Source organism: Peromyscus maniculatus, chromosome 14 (assembly GCF_049852395.1).
Source record: "Peromyscus maniculatus bairdii isolate BWxNUB_F1_BW_parent chromosome 14, HU_Pman_BW_mat_3.1, whole genome shotgun sequence".
Classification (NCBI taxonomy): Eukaryota; Metazoa; Chordata; class Mammalia; order Rodentia; family Cricetidae; genus Peromyscus; species Peromyscus maniculatus.
In genome coordinates this window covers 26,223,232-26,236,155 of record NC_134865.1, presented here as the reverse complement: position 1 = coordinate 26,236,155, position 12,924 = coordinate 26,223,232, and the positions used below count along the sequence as shown (strand labels likewise).

General features: G+C 36.5%; 1 protein-coding gene across 7 annotated transcripts in view; it reads left to right on the top strand.

Annotated features, from left to right (window-relative positions):
- The window catches only part of Pnpla8 (patatin like domain 8, phospholipase A2), a 61,424-nt gene extending 49,016 nt beyond the window's left edge, over nucleotides 1-12,408 (top strand). For 4 of the 7 annotated variants that reach the window (XM_006989477.4, XM_006989480.4, XM_076550730.1 and 1 more), the window contains 2 exons: nucleotides 5,894-6,089; nucleotides 9,801-10,976. In XM_006989477.4, coding sequence (XP_006989539.1) covers nucleotides 5,894-6,089; nucleotides 9,801-10,075 — 471 coding nt within the window. In that variant the 3' untranslated portion in view covers nucleotides 10,076-10,976. Of the gene's footprint in view, nucleotides 1-5,893; nucleotides 6,090-9,800; nucleotides 10,977-12,046 lie in introns of those variants that run through there. The other 3 variants (XM_076550732.1, XM_016007820.3, XM_076550733.1) reach the window with 1 other exon arrangement.
- The last annotated feature ends 516 nt before the right edge of the window (nucleotides 12,409-12,924 follow it).

Sequence of the window (12,924 nt, the reverse complement as noted above, 5' to 3'; positions counted from 1 at the left end):
ATATAATTGTATATATGCATATATATGTATATGTACATATATGTATATATAATTGTATTTATGCATATATATGTATATATATGTATATAAAATTGAATGAATACTTTGAATGTAATCTATGAATACCACAAATGTGATTAATATCATGAGCGTAATATAATAAATAAATAAATAAGAGTAAATCATTCCCTCCCCAAGTTACTTTCAGTAATGGTGTTTTATCACAGCAGTAGAAACCCCAAGCCAAAATTAAAACAGGCAGTGTTCCTTCTGACTAGCTTAAGTCACTTCTCCTTTGTCAGAAAGTAACATAGTATTTACCTTTTTTTCATAGTATTTATCTTAAAGTAGTACTTTTCACACAAAATTACTCTATCTCCTCTTTTTTCAGCCCTACTTACAAAATTAAATTGTTAACTTCCCATCTTTGGTAAAAGCAATCTTGATACATCATTATTTTAGTCAGGGTTCTCTAGAGTAAAAGAACTTATAAGATAGATAGATAGATAGATAGATAGATAGATAGATAGATAGATAGATAGATAGATAGATGAAGAAGAAAGGGAGATTTATTAGACTTAACGTACAGACTGTGGTTCAGCTAATCCAACAATGGCTACCTATGAATAGAAGGTCCAAGATCCAGTAGACTATGCTCAGTCTATGAGGCTGAATGTCTCAGCTCATCTTCAATATACATCAGAATCCCAAAGAAGTAATCTGTAATGCCAGTGAAGGAATGGACTTGCTAGCAAGGCAAAAGCAAGCAGGCAAAGAGCAAAAACTTTCTTCTACCATGTTCTTATATAGGCTTTCAGCAGGCAGCATGGCCTAGATTAGAGACTGGTCTTTCCACTTCAAAAGATCCAGATTAGAAGTGGATCTTCCCACTTCAAATGAAGCAAAAAAAAAAAAAAAAAAAAAAAAATCCCTCGTAAGTGTGCCCCACTTTGGGGTTTTAGTTAATTCCAGATGTATGTAGTCAGATTGACAACCAAGAATAGCCATAATAATCATCTTAAACTAATTTGGGGTTTGCAGTTGCTGAACCTTATGCTTGCTAAATGCCTGTTGTAGCACCCCAGCTTCTGCATTTTGATGACACAATATTCTAATATATTACTCCTCTTGGGCTTTATTTACATTTTTAAAAGGTTGGGTTCAGAGCCTATATTAATAAAAATGTGGTGAAATTTTATCTTTATCTTAAAGTCTTGAGCAGAAAGAACATAACTTCATATCAACCATATTATGCTTGTGTCAGGCCATAGCAATAACTGTCACTAAACTAGACAGAATGTAATGCTGATTCAGTCCCAGGCACTGTGCTAGCTAGGAAGACTATGTACGTTTTTAGCAGTAACTGGCATACTGTTGGAGCTTCATGGATCCTGCTAAAAGGCATAGCTGAATGCAGCCAAATAACTGAGACTAGAAGATAAGTATCTATAGACTGAGGTGATAAAGTCACTAGTAAGGTAGAGAGTTAAGTGGCATAGATGTGATTTATTCTTTACAAAGAAGTGTGTAGTTGATTAGGTAAAGAAAATGGGGAATAATCACACAGTTTGGCTAAAAATGTTTTTGGGAACATTAAAAATAAAAATTTCAAGACAATGTAAAGGTAACTAGTGCCACTGAATGTGTTATACCCTTAAAATGAGTTATACCCTTTAAATTTTGCTTATCTTTAATTTATTACATTGCCAGCACCATGTCAGGAGGTTCACAGCCACCTTTAACTCCAGTTCCGGGGTGGGGGTGGGGGGGTCCTGATGCCTCTGGTCTCCATGGATACCTGAGTGCACATACACATAATTAAAGCCAATAAAATTAGGGCATTAAAAAAAAAAAAAACTAAGAGAAAAGTAGCCATGCCAGCTCAGAAGGTATGCAGGAAGATTATAAGTTCAAAGGTAGCCTAGGCTCTTCATACTGAGATTCAGTTTTAAAATAAGTAAAAAACATTTTTGTTTTTTAAGAATAAGACAAAAATGGAAAGCTGACATAGATGTGAGGCATTGGTGTCCATTGATAAGGGGAAAGCCACATTTGTTTTTTGTTGTTGTTGTTTTGTTTTTTGTGTTTCTTTTTCAGTCATGTTTTTATTGACTTCTCATAAGAAGGGGCCATGCTAGTTCTCTGAGGTCTGTGACATTCACACCCATTGTATCTTCAGTTCCCATTTATTTTATGTGACTGTGAGATGTGTCTCAAGTAGAAATGTATACCATTTCATGTATAGCAGGAAATATATTCTGGTGACACTTTTGTATATTTTGCAATTTATGCTGAATAATTTGTGTCACCAAAACAAATCTCCTTTCTCCATTTTTAATTACCATTTACATTTCCTGTTAAGATTTTTATACTAGTCTTACCATCTAATGAATTAAATTTGCATTTATTTCACTTCAGTAAGGGCGAATTTCCTGCTATAAGCAATTTAACTGAAAAAAAATTTGCCAAAATGAATTCTGGCTTCATTCATTTTAATGGTACTGGCCATGCAAAGCACACATCCACCCAACTTGGTGTTTTTTACTTGTCATTAAAATGACTTTAAAGTATTGTAAAATTTCTAAAAGGTAATAGTATAAGTATTGTTTCTGTGAGGAATTATAGCTTTTGAATATTACTATATGTACCATAAATACTTTTAGAAAATCTTAGTGTGATTTATGTGTATATATTTTATATTATATATATATATATATATATACAGAGCTCTACACACACACACACACACACACAAAGCCTTAAAATATAGAAAGTCACATTTGTGAAATCCGAGAAAACAGCATTTTCAGAAGGTGAGATTACACTGGGAATTTAAACCATGAATATTTTTCTTAGAGCATAATGGAAACATCTTTAGATGTGTAGAGGAAGAGGACTGTTATTAGTAGCAAGAAAGAACAGAGAACTTGGTGCCTTTATGGCACGGATGGTGCACTGAGGTTTAGCTACATGCAAGGAACCTACAGATTCTTTGAGGAAAATTCTTTTCTTAATAGCCAAAGTAATTATTCCAACTATAGTGATCCATTACTCCAGGTAAAGGCTCAGTTCATTCCCAGAACTATCATCACCGTAAGCTTTTTGATCTGGTATGGAATATATAGATGGTTATTTAGGCTTTTCACAATTGAACTGAAATAATATCCTTGGTAATATAGAACCCCCCCACACACATACACACACTCGCACACACATACACTTTCTCTTGTGCGGAGGTTCAAACCAAAGGGTTAATCATGCTAGTCAAGTGCTCTCACATCTTTAATTTATACTTTGATTTAGTTTAGGATTTTGCTGTTTGTTTATTCTCTGCTACTGCTACTTTGAGTTTAGAAATAATAAGCATTTAACTGTATTACTAAGAAACACACTGAAAATTCAGACTGTTGACTCCATAAACAAAGTGAGCATGATACCCAGAGTGGGCACCAGCTGTCCTTTCCTAGTTCTGTTCTCAATACAAATGCCTTTTCCTGGACTCAGCTGAGAAGAGAGATGTCAGTGATCTTAGGACAGCTGCAGTCATCCAAGTGTCTAACAGGGTAAAGTGTTTTCTCTTTTATCCCAGATCTGGACCTTTCATACACCATTGTTCTTTAGTTTCAGTATTCAGCACCATGGAAAGAGCCATGGTGTGAAATGGACACACCTATTGATAAGAAATATATCCTGTTGTTATTTTGTTTAATAGAGGGGCTTGCTATGTAGCTCTGCTGTCCTGGTATTACCTGTGTGGCTGAGATTGCATTTAAACTCACAGCAATCCCTCTTCCTTAGTCTCCAGAGAGCTGGGCTAACAGATGTATACCACCATGCCCAACAAGAGATGTCTTTTAAAAGAATATTGTCTAATGAAAGTCACAGCATAGAAACATACACCATAGTCTTTCAAAGACATGTAGTGAAGACAGTGGTGGTCAGCAATTCAGAGATGGAAATTAGACCATAAAGTGACAACTAACAGCCCATACTAAAAGGTAGAATGGAATAAGCAATGAAAAGATATAACCAGACTGCTTTTCTCAGAATGTGATGGCCTTATGTTTCCCTGTAGTCTCAAAAATATTATAAAACTTCATATGAGTGATCATTAATATTTTATGTATCTGCCTTCTAGTGTGAGTACGTGCTAAATATTATTTGAGGAAGTTAGGCCAGAGAGAGACAGACAGACGGACAGAATGAATGAATAAAATAGAACGGTCCAGAAATAGACCTATATACATATGGCCTTTAGCTCTGATAAAGACACAAAGCAGTTCAAAGAAAGGATAGTCCTTTTGTGGGACAGGCTATGCATGTGTGTATAGTGCATGTGAGCTGTTTGTGTGAATACCAGAGGTTGACATCAGGTGTCTTTGCTCTCCACCTTGTTTGTTGAGACAGGGTCTCTCACTGAACCCAGAGCTTACCAGTTGACTGGACTGACTGGTCAGTAGGCTCTATGGATCTGCCTGTCTCTACCCTCCAGTGCTGAGGTTACAGACACAACATTTGCCACCAAAGCTGGCTTTTACTAAGTGCTTGGTATCTGAACTCAGGTCTTCTTGCTTGTATAGCAGGCACTTTACCCAGGGAAGCATCTCTGCAGCCCAAGGCTACTCTTCTCAACAAATTGCTTTGAAGTAGTCACTATAGTTGCCCCCACCGTCTTTCTCTCCCACAGACACACACCAAAAACCTTAACATAAACCAAAAGCCACTGTCCATCCACAAAAAAATCACTGGTACACTGGATTTCATCAAAATTAGAAACTTTTGCTTTATAGAACTAATCTCAGAAACTCAAAAGATAGTGACTAACAGGAAAAAAGTAGAGCACTGAAATACAAATCATACATCTACAATGGAATACATATGAAAACCATATAGGAAAAAGCCTACACAGTTACTTAAAATATCTGTAGTGAGATGTATGTCCCTAGATTTTAATATCAATATCAATATAGTAATGAAATGTGTTTAAATATTAATATGTTATTCATTCTATTATAGTTGGTCATAGTTTTAAATACTTCTTTATTTTTATATTATTTTATCAACATATTTTACATTACTTCAAAATCATGTTGATACTGAAAAACACCTAGAAGAATGGTTCTCAACTTTGCTAATAATATGACCCTTTAATATAGTTCCTCATGTTGTGATAATCCCCAACCATAAAATTATTTTCATTGCTGTTTCATAACTGTAATTTTGCTACTGTTATGAATCATCATGTAAATATTTGTGTTTTCCAGTGATCTTAGGTGACTCCCGTGAAAGGATAGTTCTACCCCCAAAGAGGTCACAGCCCATGGTTGAGAACCACTGACTTAAAAGTTCAAACTTTTTCCTACTTTCTTCAATTTATAGATGTACTGTGGATATGATACTTTAAAATTATTTTGTTTAAATTTCAATTAATTTTATTATATTGAACTTGTGGGAGATTATTTTGTTATTATTAACTACTAACTATTCTAATGTGTCTTTAAAAATTGTATAGTTCAGGGGCCAGCAAGATGGTTCAGTGGGTAAAGGTGTTTGCTACAAAGTCTGGTGACCTGTGTTAAGTCTCCAGGACCCATATGGTAGAAGTTTTTCTCTGACCTCCATGTGTGTGAACACACAATCAATCAATAAATACACATGAAAATGTTTTTAGGTTTTTCAGTTCATCTCAGTATTTTTAAGCAGCATATACAAAGCAATTAAAAAATGTTGTTGAAAATAGGAAACAAAAATTTATCATCTTAGATGATGGATTTTGCAGTTGTAGTATATGAATAAATCATTTGAAGGGACTCTTGTAAATTGCTCATTACACGGTTAGCTTTTCCCTGTAGTAAGTACTGAACTGACTGATCTTGTGACTTTTGTTTTACAGGATGGAGGTTTGCTTCTGAATAACCCTTCAGCCCTGGCCATGCATGAGTGTAAATGTATCTGGCCCGATGCACCATTAGAGTGTATAGTATCCCTGGGCACCGGACGGTATGAGAGTGATGTAAGAAATACATCAACGTACACAAGCCTGAAGACCAAGCTCTCTAATGTTATCAGCAGTGCTACAGATACAGAGGGTTAGTGTCTTAGGGTTTCTATTGCTGTGAAGAGACACCATGACCACGGCAACTCTTACAGAGGAAAGCATTTAATTGGGATGGCTTACAGTTTCAGAGATTTAGTCCGTTATCATCATGGCAGCATGAAGGCACGCATGGTGCTGGAGAAGGAGCTGGGAGTTCTATATCTTGATCTGTAAGCAACAGGAAGTGAATTGTGTGACATGCTGGGCATAGCTTGAGCATAGGAGACCCCAAAGCCAGCCCCCACAGTGACACACTTCCTCCAGCATGGCCATACCTACTCCCAACAAAGTTATACCTCCTAATAGTGCCACTCCCTGTGAGCTTATGGGATTCAATTACATTCAAACTACTACAGTTAGTTTTTCTGTGCTACCTTGAGACACTTCAGTTTACAGTGTTTGATTTGGGCACATGTGATCTGAACTGTGAAAGAGTGGTTTAGGTCTGTCTTTGTGCCTAGAAAGCACACAGGAGCTCCTTACCCTCCCCTTGTTTAGTGACCCTAACGAGACCACACTTCTGGAAGTTAGTGCCATCTTCTCTTAGAGTTAGAGAACTACCTAATGCTGACCTGGACAGAAGCTCAGGTGGAGACTTGCTGGTTAAAAAAAAGGAAAGCAACCAAGGTCAGGTGGGTTTTAAATGTTCGTATAATAACCATGAGACAATTGGAGGACTAAGACAATTGGATTCTGAAAAATGTGGAAGTCACCTGATATTAGAATACATTCTTGTTTCTGCTTTTGGTGCCCTTCTAGAATAGTCTTCTTAAAGTGGCCGATTTAAAGTCTATTTAAAATATCAGCCATCTTTCCTCTTCTTAAAGCTTTCTAGGCTTCCTGTCTGTGGAACAAAATCCAAAAGCTGTCTTCCACTAAAACTTACCAGACCGTGTAAGACTGAACTCCTGAATGTGCCTCTTCTTCCCCAAATATATCTAGCCACATTAATTCTTATACTCTCCATACACTCTTAAGATTCATGGGCCTCTTGGCTTCTGCTATTGCTGTACTGTCCCTGTAAGGCCCTCTGCCCAGATACATGTGTGGCCTTTGCTTCATTCAGGCCATCTGCTCTCAGGAGACCTTTCCAGATCACTTCTCCAGTTCTTCATCATCTTATTCCAGCCACTTACTTACCTATCTGCTTCTCTTCCTTTCTCCCTCTCAAAGTACTTGTCTTCTTACGGCTATATATTACATATTTATTTATTGCACATCTCTCTGTGCCATTAGAATATAAGGCAAAAGGTGAAGGTATAGCTCAGTATTAAGAGTCCTTGTCTGACATTTGTGAGGCCCCAAGATTCATCCTCAACACCTTAAAATGCAAAAATGCTTATCTTGCCTTATCAAGTTTATTACTGATTCCAGTTCCTAGCATATATTGAGCCTTTGGCATGTGTCTATCTCTTAACCTTACTGCTTTATTTTTAGATACTAAAATGTGTTATTAATTTCTTACAGTAGTAGTTAACAGCTTCGTGTTTAAGCCAGTCTCTCTGTATCAGGATGCTTTTAGTTAAATCATGAACTTGGTGAGGTTCTTCAGCTCTCTCTTAAGGACTTGTATCTTTTAAAAGGTAACCTACAAAAACATGACAAACTGCATTTTTTCACTCTCTGAAATTTTGCTGAATTCATAAGGTATCTTTTTCACTTTGTTCAGTTAAAATTGACAAAAACTGTATATATAAGTTGTACAACTTTCTTAAATTCAAGTACATTCTATAACAGTTGCTCCAAGATAAATGTTTCCATCTCCTGGTGTGATTAACTCTGATTACCATACTGTTTATTCAAACACTAGCATTTATTCAGCTGCAGTAATTGAAAGTTTATACCCTTTAGCCAATATCTTCCCCATTCTTAAACTCCAGAACAGCTAGCATTCAATATTCTTTTTTCCTAAGCTCGACTACTTTAGATTCTACATACAAATATCATGCATTATTTGTCTATATATCTGGCTTGTTTCAATAAGTTCATTGTCCTTCATATTCATCCATGATGTTGCAGCTAAAATCCTACTGCATGTAAAATACATACTGAAATGCATATCCTGACTGTTGTTAATACTGCAGTGAACATGGAATGACAAATACCTCTTCAAGATTCTGATTTCATTTCCTTCAAATATATACCCAGAGGAATGGGATTTCTGGTTCATATAGTAGTTATATTTCTATTTCTGTGTAGCACCTCCACCTTGTTTGGATAGCTGTTGTACGAGTTTGCTTTCCTACTCTTTTTCCACATCTTCAGCAACACTTCTCTCTTACTTTTTGATAAGAGCCATCCTTATAGTGTAACTTTGTGCTTTTAATTTGCATTTATGATGATTCAATAAAATTTTCTTATGGTAGGTCATCTGCTCAGACAGTTTTCTTTATTATTCTTTTTTGGGGGGCCTGCCACCCAGCTCCCAAGTCACACACGGAGGCTTACTCTTACTTATGAATGCCTGGCCTTAGCTTGGCTTAGTTTCTAGCCAGCTTTTCTTAACTTTAGATTATCCCATCTACCCTTTGCCTCTGGGCTTTTCCCATTCTCTTACTTCTGTATCTTACTCTTATCTTACTCCATGGCTTGCTGTGTAGCTAGGTGGCTGGCCCCTCAAGTCCTTCTCCTTCTCTGACTGCTAGCTTGATCCTTTTCTCCCAGATTTCTCCTTCTGTATATTCTCTCTGCCTGCCAGTCCCACTGTCCTTTCTCCTGTCTTGCCTTTTCTTTACATCAGGTGTTTTACATAGGCACAGTAACACAGCTTCACAGAGCTAACCAAATGCAATGTAAACAAAGTAACACACCTTAAAATAATAATCTACTACAGACAGTCTTTAATGAGCCAATCTCATACTGCCTAAGTCTATATTTCAGATAGTAGTGAGTTCTTTTGGAAATTTTAGAAGATGTGAAATGTCACCTCATTGTACTTATGCTCTATTTAATGATACAGATATAGAGGTTTAATTGTGATAATTAACTTTGAAAACAGATGCAAGAATTACATTGAAACATAAATAATAATTTATTATAAATTGTTATTGAAATACAAAAAACAACAGTTTTATATGGGCCACTCTAAGCAATTACTGATTAAGTGGTATATATATATATATATATATATATATATATATATATATATATATATATATATATATATGACTGATTAATAGGAACACAAGACAACCAACATGATTCTGTTGTCTGACATTCTTTAAAAAGGAGGAGGGTAAGAGATGGCTCGCTGGAGACTCAGAAACCTTTGGAGGTAATAAGAATGTTCATGACTTGTGGTAGTAAAATGTTTATCCATTACCAAACTTTTTCAGATTACACAGTTAAAACTGATGAATTTTAATACGCATAAATATATAGCTCAGTGAAGATGGTCTCCAAAAAAAAAATGAAAAACAAAAGGAAAGTAAGGCATCTTATCAGGGAAAGAGAGTCTTCACGTAAGATCATTAATTGAGCAGAATATGTAAAGTATTTGGAAAGTGATTTGCAACTTGTAGATTTGTTCTTATCATGGATTCCTTGAACCTATTGTGAGTTGGGGTATTAAAAGCGTGTTCATAATGTGCCTAAAATGAAGATAACTTTAAATGAAGAAAAAAATTAATGGAGCATTCCAAAATAACTTACCACACACCTTCTTTTCTTATCCACCCTCTCTCCTTCATTTTTGTTTTAACAGAAGTCCATATAATGCTGGATGGTCTGTTACCTCCTGATACATATTTTAGATTCAATCCTGTCATGTGTGAAAACATACCCTTAGATGAAAGTCGAAATGAAAAGCTGGACCAGCTGCAGCTGGAAGGGATGAAGTATATAGAAAGAAATGAACAAAAGATGAAAAAAGTTGCAAAAATATTAAGTCAAGAGAAAACAACTCTTCAAAAGATCAATGATTGGATAAAATTAAAAACTGACATGTACGAAGGCCTTCCATTCTTTTCAAAATTGTGAGAAGGGTATATACATATATTCTCATAAGTGAAGCCCATCAGAAGACCCACCAAATTTAGTGAGGAACTGTGTGCTTCAACATGAGTTTTCTGTGGGATACTGAATGAATTGTGGGAAATCCTGAAACAGATGATGGTTTGAACAGGTTGCACCTCACAGAAGATATGTTTGGTTACAGAAGTCATATGGGAATTAAGTACTTAAGATGTTCATAACCTTTAGGTATTTTATTACTGTGCTAGTTGGTTTTAGTATCTATTGGTCTTAAATTGTTTGATGTTTGAAAATTTATTAATATATGTGCCAAACAAGAAGTGGGAAGTCTTGTACTTTGTACTTTGCTCTTAGTTGTCTAAATCATGTGAACATTGTGTGACCATTGATTTTCTTGGTGTCAAAAGCTGATTTCTCTTGACATTTACACTACTCAGCATTTCACTAGGTGCACCTGCAATCTGTGTATTACCTTTCACTGTAATATCCTTCAAAGAGATGTGAAAATGGGATTTTCTGTATGTTAAAGTACCTGGATACAGTTTTTTATTTAAAAAGATCAGTGAATTTCCAGTGAACTAACTTTCCTCTTCAGATTTCAAGATAATGTTCACTTTTCTAGAACGAATGCTGTCTTATCATTCACCCTTACAGAATCAATTGTTTGATTTTACTGAGAAAATATTCTTATCATTAACAAAAATAAACTATTGAAGTGATCAGCTGTGCAAGGCTAATACCATTTTAAGGTTTTATATTGCTCATAATGATTGCCCAATTCCTTGTAGCATTTATGAAGAAATGTTAGTCTACTTAGATTTATTTCAGTAATCCCTTTAACTATTTGGGTTTTACCAAAGTCAAAATGTGGTTCTGTAGGCCAAATAAATTCTTCTTTGCTGTATTATTTCCTTTGTAAATCTTTACATTGTGTTGAAATTTCCTATAAAAAATGAAACCAAGGTGTGCACTTATCCACATAACCTAGCACTGACCCTGCTGCCCACACGTGTTGCCATGCTGTTTGCAGTGCTGGCTCACTGAAATGATGAGATGGGTGAGAGCTGGGGAGCGATGGAGGACGGGGTGTTCATCTGCTCTCCGCCGCATGCAGCCTCTGTCGTGACTGTGGGGACAGTGGACAGTTGGTGAGAAGAGGAAAGCCAATTGTCAAGTTTTGTGACTTATCATTCATATTTTAGGAATAAGATAAATAAGCATCCCGTGATCTCAGAAGATAATTAAAACAATCCTTTTTAGACTGTAAATACAAATAAGCTCTTACACAGCTAGACTGACTAGTGTAAGAAAAATAGAAACTGCTGGAAATCTGCATATTCTGGGAATTCCTTGCAATAGGTTTCAAGCACAAGCTGCTGACTGTATGGCCCACACAGGTGTGCCTTGTGAGCTTCTCTTGTACTAGCCTGGTGCAGTTCGTGCTGTGCAGCTTCAGACCACTTTGCCTTGGTTGTGCTTTGCTGGTCATTGCCAGGGGTAATCAATGCCCAGTTTCTTTCTTCAGCCACATACTTTGAGTACTACCTTTGCTCTTTGATCCTGACAAAGTCTAGCCATTTGTGGAGTATACAAGTTTTTGTTTGCTCTTATCCCCACTGGTACTGATTATCCAAAGAACTGAGTAATTCCCCGAGAGAACATTCATTCTGTAATGAAAGCAGCCCCCGTTGTGTCCAAGCAAGGTACCAGGGCTCAGAAAGGTAGAGCTAGGACCATTGCACACTCTTAGAAAAATACCATCATCTTAACTAGAATGTGCTGTGCTGGAATGTTATAGAATGACTTCAGATCCAGCTTGCTGAACTGAATCTGTGATGTTGGATTCAGTTGGTGAGGAAATGTGCTTATTATCCCAGTACATATCACCTTAGTCTTCACATATGACCTTAGAGCTTTTTGCAAAAGTAGATTATCTCAGTATTCAATTTTGTAGACATATCTCATGTCTTTCTTTAGCCATCCTAGGTACCGTGGTACCATATAGTGGTGCTGTCCTCATGAAGACACCTCCAAAAGGACTCACCGATCTGCGGAGAAGGGGCTAGAGGAGATGATGCCTGAGCTTTCCTACCCAGTATGCCAACATTGCAGCCTTTCGGAAGGAGCTGTCTGTTTACAGAATGGCCACAAATGCCTACAATGAATTTCTTCTACAGGAAATTGAAGATGTCCTCTGTGTAGTTAGATGCATAAACCATTTGCATGGAAAATTCCACTTTGGTTCTATCCCAACAAATTCTTTTCACATTCATTGCACTGTGTTCTTTTTTTGTTGTTGTTTCTTGCCAAGTTTAAATACAACAGAACTGTTCACTTAATTTGACTTTTTGAAGTAAATCTATGGCAATTACTCTTTCATGACTAGGAAATAGGAAGCGCATTAAAAAACAGTTTGTTCTGTTTCTGGCAGGAGCTATCTACCATTCAAAAAGGCTTCACAGGCGACAGATGCCCCTGGACTAGACTGTTTGCATGTGTTGGTCCACCAGTTTCATAAATGTGCCTCTCAGAAGTTATACTGATTGCTTTGTTCCTTATAACTTGTATTCAACTGATGTGAATAGGTCCAAACTCATCACACCCCACAGATACACATTACTAGTTTGGTTAATTAGTTCATTAAAAATAAAATATTGGACCAATGAGGTGACCCAATGGATAAAGGCACCTGCCCCCAAGCCTGATAATCTAAGTTGAATACTCAGAATACAGTTTGACCCCTGATCACCAGACAGAATGCATGTGTGCATACACACAGACAGAATGCAAATATGCCTGTGCATACACAGTAAAAAATAGAAGAGTAAGCTAGGTGTGATGGTGCAGACTTGTAA